At 52.1% G+C, this 6,526-nt stretch overlaps 1 protein-coding gene across 1 annotated transcript; it reads left to right on the top strand.

Moving 5' to 3' along the window:
* Window positions 1-2,693: 2,693 nt before the first annotated feature.
* On the top strand, window positions 2,694-6,073 carry LOC128833050 (olfactory receptor 51I1-like). Its single transcript, XM_054020934.1, has 2 exons — window positions 2,694-2,770; window positions 4,627-6,073. Exon 2 carries the CDS (start codon window positions 4,662-4,664, stop codon window positions 5,595-5,597), a length of 936 nt encoding a protein of 311 aa, XP_053876909.1. The 5' UTR covers window positions 2,694-2,770; window positions 4,627-4,661; the 3' UTR covers window positions 5,598-6,073.
* The last annotated feature ends 453 nt before the right edge of the window (window positions 6,074-6,526 follow it).

The following is a 6,526-nucleotide window of genomic DNA, read 5'->3' as shown; positions in this document are numbered from 1 at the left end:
CATTTTTAAATGGTTTATGTTTATAAGGGTCCCTCTGCAATTTTCTGCTACCCGGTGTCCTGGTTTATGCTTCTTTCATGAAGTGAACATGTTATTAAAATGACATTTTATTCACATTCTTCTCCTGGGCAGTCGCCCCGGTGCCGTCCTGTAGTGCAGCGCATGGGGTGATCAGCATCTCAGGAGAGCCGGCAGCTGGAAGAAGAAGCCAGGCAAATTCAAATTAGAAATGGGGGAGCTGGGGGGAGGGAGCCATCATGGTGAGTGCAGCCTAAAATCATCCGTGAATTGTCCACGGACACCCGACTCCCACTGGGCCCTGGCCGTTGTTGTGTTAGCAGCGATATGATTCTAGTAGGCTCCAGCTCAGATCAAGGCCCTGTTGTGTAGGCTCTGCAGAGACAGTCCCAGGCCAAAAGGGCTTAGAGTGACTATTATCCCCATTGTACGGAAGGGAAACTGAGGCACGGACAGATTAAATGACTTGCCCAAGGTCACATGGGATGCCTGTGGCAGAGCTAGGAATTGAATCCTGGTGTCCTGCGTCACTCCCGCAGTCCCATAACCAGACCGTCAGCCTCCTGCTGAGCAAGCAGCCCCCTGACTCTTTGCACTTAAGCACACCTTTGTAACTGGGCCGTCACCGCCTCCTGTCTCGGTGCGCCGCTCCTCAGAACGGAGACAACGCCCGCCTCACAAAGGTGCTGCGACTTGAGAGGCTCAATCCAGCCCTGTTTGTGAAATGCTTTGAGGCTGGGCGAAAGGCGTTAGCGTAAAGCTGCCCCAGGGTGCCTTACTTCAGTGCTTCCCGCTAGGACGGTTGTAGGCGGAGATCAGGGCTGGGCTTTATTCTGTTTGCATATTATAAATGTGATTAAGTCATGAGCACATGTACCTAAGCTACCATTAATTTTCAGTTCGGTGATCAGTTCCTCTTTATCGGCTAGGACATGGTCTAATATAGAATTCCTCCATGTTGGATGCAACACTTTTCGAGTTAGGAACCTCTCATCTATAATATTTAGAAATCCCAAGGATGTTTTAGCACTGCGAGCACGAGACATCCAGGATGTGTCATCCAGATTAAAGTCCCCCATGATCAAGTAGCTTTTTTCCCTAAACATTGTAGATAAGTGCATAAGGAGCCGGTCATCCTGTACCTAGTGGGATTTGGAGGGCTAGCAGACACCAACTAATAGTGAGTCTTGTGCTGTATCTGTTAGGACCTGGATCCAGACGCATTCAAGAACATTTTCATCCAGGTTTCTCATGTTGTGCCACAATTGCATTGATTCTAAGGCCAAAGGGAGCAGTGTGATCAGCACAACGCACGCTAGGGGACTGAATCTTGTGATTCCTGCACTAGTGCACATTGTTCTTCTCTGTTACGGATGTGACACTATCACACCCAGTAACTAGAACTGCAGCAGATCTTATTTTCACCTTGAATTTGGCTAGCTTCAATTTCCAGCCACTGGACAGTGTCCTGCCTTTGGGTATGTCTCTATTGCAATCACAGGGTGAGATGAAAGCTTGGGCTAGCTTTAATCTAGCTATTTTGTGATGGTAGGGGGCAGGGCTCAGCAACCCTGGGGCTCACTTATGTTCCTAAAGCTCATGCTTCAGGGCTCCAGCCAGCCCCCTGCAGGGGTCAGGAAGGGATTCCTCCTTCCCCAGTGCATTCTGGGTGTTTTTAATCTCCTTCCCCTGAAGCACCCGAGATTATGATGGCTGGAGATGGGGCACTGGACAGGGAGAGCTGGGGCTCTGAGGTGGAACCGATCGCTCTCTCTCTCTCTCAGAGACCAGCTTGGCTGGCTGGTTCTTGCTCACTTGCTCTGGGTCTGAACATCATATGTGGGGTTGGGAAGGACACCAAATTAGCAGGGACCTTGGGGCTTTTTTCCCTTCCTCTGCAGCGTGAGGGGGCGGGTCACTTGCCAGGATTATCTGGGTATCTCTCACTTGATCAGTTCCCTGCCATTGTGGGGGCCTCATGCCCCTCGGTCTCTCCTGTGCGCTGTCTGGGGCCCAGTCTCCCGAGGGCTGGAACACTTTGGTCTCATTTCAGTGGTTGAGTTCAGCGTGCGGAGCTGGGTGGGGTTCGTGGCCTGTGTTGGACAGGAGATCAGACTGGCCAGAGACTCTCTGACTCGGTGAAACGAAGCCACAGCCCTGGCATGCTGGGTAGTGATGCCCAGGGCTCGCTTGCACAGACATGCACATTACTGTAGTGTCACTGCTCCCGGACCCAGCGCTAGCCAGGTTGAAGCTAGCTGGGGTATGTCCATGGAGCTGCAGCCACGCCTGGTGATGACGGGCGGACCTCCTGGCTGGCAGAGTAAAGAGGACCCCGTAACGTGATGTTCAAACTCAAGGGGGTTTAACTGAATCTTTATTCATGGCCAGGTTCCCAGCTCTCCCTGGGAAGCAAGAATGTCTGTGAGAGCCAGGGGCTTGAGCGAACATCCGCACCCCTGGCGTGAGCTCTAAACCTGTCTACCTGTGGGTCATGTTGGGTAAGGCTGGTTAGAGAGTAAGTTCCACACGCTCCTGGGTTAATCTTTAACTTCCCCCTCGCTTTATTCCCATCTTTAAATGCTTGTAGACATTCCCCACTAATGGAACGGTCCCCAAATGGCTTTCATTAGTGGTATGTTATAATTACCCTTGTGCTGCGAGCCTAGCGGGCGCACGCCGTTACCAGTGCAGCCTTATGCCTCTGGGGTGAAGAGACGGTCTCCCCGCTCTGCGGCCCTGCGCGTTGCTGGTGAGTAGGCCGATGAGACGGGGTACTAGGCGAAGGGCTAGGGGGTGGCTGGTTGTGCTCAGCAAAAATGTCATTGCCAGGCAAGTCTGTCGGGCAGGTGAGCTTTTAAAAAACGTTCTGCTCCCAAGATGCACCCGCCGTTGTTGCAGCTTCAGACATTCCTCCAAGCATGTTAGTTACGTGGGAGATCGGGGGGTGTCTGTGACGCAGGGAGTCGGAGCAGGAGCGTTCATGGCAATTACCGCACTGGAATCGTCTCACGGTTTATTGTCCCGAACAGCAACAACAACAGGACAGAGGGACTTACAATGAGTCCTTGTCCTCCTGGCCCTGGGGCAACCTGGAGACTGAGTGCACCTGGCCCCCTGCATGCAGAATGTGCAGTGGCCCAAACTTATTTCAGGCACCCCTGCAATTTAGCCAGGGATTTCAGGCTGGCAAGCTGCCCTTATCCATGTGCACAGCAGGGAAGTGGAGACGTGCTGCAAACCACACATGGGAAGGGATATACTATGTGCATGGGACGCACGGGCCCTAGTGCACATATGTGATATAAATTAATTAATGGAGATATCCCATCTCCTAGAACTGGAAGGGACCTTGAAAGGTCATCAAGTCCAGCCCCCTGCCCTCACTACCAGGACCAAGTACTGATTTTGCCCCAGATCCCTAAGTGGCCCCCTCAAGGATTGAACTCACAACCCTGTGTTTAGTAGGCCAATGCTCAAACCACTGACCTATCCCACCCCCCAATTGACTGTAATAGGCCCTGAGCTCGCAATCAGATCCTACTGCCAGGCCCCCCGTGGCCTGCGTGCAGCCCCATTGCAGGGGGCTCGGCAGGAATCTGGCGGTGAGACTCTGATTGTAGGACAGACGCCATAAACCCTTCACTTGAGAGCTGACTTACCTCCTGTGCTCTTGTTTCACACGTTGGAGGTGTGATAGGTGTGTGTGAGAATGGACCCGCACAGTGCAGGGGCCGGGTTCTTTACCTGGCTGCCTGCTTAGATTTAGGGCAAATTTTTCATCACAAACGTTGCTTGAAAAATCTTTGGCTATGCCTAGTATTGGGGGGGGGGATTGCCCTGCCGGGATTCCTGCTGCTCAGCCAGGATTCCATCCTGCCGGGTGCTGAGCACGCAGGCCCCGAGCCAGCAGGGCAATGAAGCACAGGAGTAGCCCCACTGGAGGGGAGCGCGTTGCTGGACTGCGCGCCCGGAGACTCTGCCCTCCCCCGCGCCTAGCAAGGCCAGGCCCTGGACTTGTCGCCCTCATGACGAAGGGGGGTTACTGAAGGCCAGGGGAGGAGCTGGCGTGGCGAGGGATGAAGTCAGGTCTCAGGTGCTGCATAAGGAACATCCCACAGACAAGGTGGGGGAGGGAATATCTTTGACTGGACCAACTTTGGTTGGCCCTGCAGAAGAGCTCGGTGGGAGCTCAAAAGCTTGTCACTGTCTCCCACCAACCGAAGTTGGTCTGATCGAAGATATTCCCTCCCCACTGTCCTGGGATCACCAGGACTACAGCAGCACTGCACACATATAAGGAACATGTCATATCAGGTGTGCCGCAGGCGCATAGATACCAACAGCCATGGGAACATATGGAGCCCCGTACAATGCACACTTGCCACAGAGCTGAGAACTGCCACCTGTCCTTTAGGTGGCGCTGTCCCTGGAAGTAACGATTATCACCCCAGGATTATTATTTGTATCATGGTGGCGCCTGGGGACAACTGAGAACAGGTAAGAGCTGTTAGCGTGACTAAGGATTTGTGGTCCAGGGGCCCTGCGCTGACCTTTCCTCTTCTCTGATCCCAGGGCGACTCATGGGTTCATTTTGCATTTTCACAGGGCTTTAGAGCTGACCAGGACAGCAACTGCTCAGCATGGTGGATTTCAATAGCACCAACTTCCAGCCCGCAACGTTCCAACTGGCCGGGTTCCCGGGCCTGGAAGCTGCTCACCACTGGATCTCGATCCCTTTCTGTGTGTTCTACGTCGCCGCCATTCTAGGGAATTGCACTATTCTCTGCATTATCTGGGCAGACCGGCGTCTCCACCAGCCCATGTATTTGTTCCTTTGCATGTTGTCAGTCAACGACCTCGGTGTCTCGCTGTCGACCCTGCCCACGGTGCTCAGCACCTTCTGCTTCAATGTCACAGACGTCGCGTTCGACGCCTGCCTGGCCCAGATGTTTTTCATTCACTCCTTTTCCAACATGGGGTCGGGGATTTTACTGGCCATGTCATTCGATCGCTTTGTCGCCATCTGCGACCCGCTGCGCTACGCGGCCATCTTGACCAACCCCAGGATCGTGAGAATCGGGCTGGCTGTTGTGATTAGAAGCTTCAGTGTGGTTTTACCATTGCCCATTCTTATTAAACGCTTGCCTTTCTGCCGTGCCGAAGCCCTCTCCCACGCCTACTGTCTGCACCCGGACGTGATGAGGCTGGCGTGTGCGGACATCACAGTCAATAACATCTACGGCTTATGTGCTGTTCTCTTTGTCTTCGGAATAGACTTGCTGCTTATTGTCATCTCCTACATTCTGATTCTGAAGACCATCTTCAGTATCGCCTCTGGGGGGCAGCGTCTCAAGGCCCTGAACACCTGCATCTCCCATGTCTGCGCTGTCTTAATATTCTACATTCCAATGATCACAGTCTCTGTCATACACAGGTATGGCGAGAACGCCCCGCCGCTGGTCCACATTCTGATGTCCAGTGTCTACCTCTTCATGCCCCCTGTGATAAACCCCATCGTTTACAGTATAAAAACCAAAGAGATTCGAAAGAGCATCCTCAAAATGTTCTCTAGGTAACTAACCCAACCTGGGTGTGAGATGGTTTCTGATGTCTATCTTTTTGGTTTGTAAGTGGATGGATGGATGGATGGATGCCTTAAAGTTTCAGAAGTGGCTAGTGATTTGGAGGTCTTCAGTTAAGGGGTACCCAACTGGAGACATGGCAAAAGGCCTGATTTTCAAACAGGGTTGGGCACTTGTTCTCTGAAAATCAACACTTTGAAGACATCTCCGATTGGGCATCTAAAAACTGAAGCAACCAAAATCTCACATCTCATTTGAAACATTGGGCCATGATTTCTGTATCGGGCAGTTGGCTGACCATGAAAAAAGAGATGCCACAAAGTGTGAGATTAGGTGGGTGAATTGTGGCCTTTCGGGGGATGTTTGTTCTCTATTTTATCCGTACATTATGCACAATTCTTTGTACGACGCAGGTGATGTTAAGCTTGAATTGACAATGTATGACTGTTCTAGACTCTTTTGTATTTGGAGCTGGGGGATATTGCAAATGTCTTATAAATAAAAGCAATGCAAATACAATAATAATACGACAAGACCACACTGGCAGTTCCAGCAGCAGATTCGTACGTGGGCTTTCCCCCGGCAGTACCGCAGTCAGTGCATGGCTGCTTCTCCGTGACTGTCAATCTAACATGGGCCGGGCTGTTAACATTTAAGAAATCAGGACCGTGTATTACACAAATAAACTAACATCCAGTGTGCAGCACTCTCCCCAACGGCCCAGGCTGTCTTCTTTTAGCCCCCGCTGTGTGGGGGGCGGGGAGGGAGACCAGACACTATAAATAAACAACAAGACTTTACACCCTCATCTTACAATGGGGTTTGGAAGCTCTGCACACAAAGGGCTGCAGAGCCGGGCTGTGCCTAGTCCCGTGCCCCAGGCATTGGGTGCTAGGGCTGAGGGACCCATTCTTACATGCAGT

This window comes from Malaclemys terrapin, chromosome 1, assembly GCF_027887155.1.
Source record: "Malaclemys terrapin pileata isolate rMalTer1 chromosome 1, rMalTer1.hap1, whole genome shotgun sequence".
NCBI lineage: Eukaryota > Metazoa > Chordata > Testudines > Emydidae > Malaclemys > Malaclemys terrapin.
The sequence above is the reverse complement of the archived record's forward strand: the minus strand, read 5'-3'. Positions and strand labels throughout refer to the sequence as shown.

Excerpts from the sequence above, each read along its gene's own strand:
- LOC128833050 (XM_054020934.1), top strand. The coding sequence starts at position 4,662 with ATGGTGGATTTCAATAGCACCAACTTCCAGCCCGCAACGTTCCAACTG.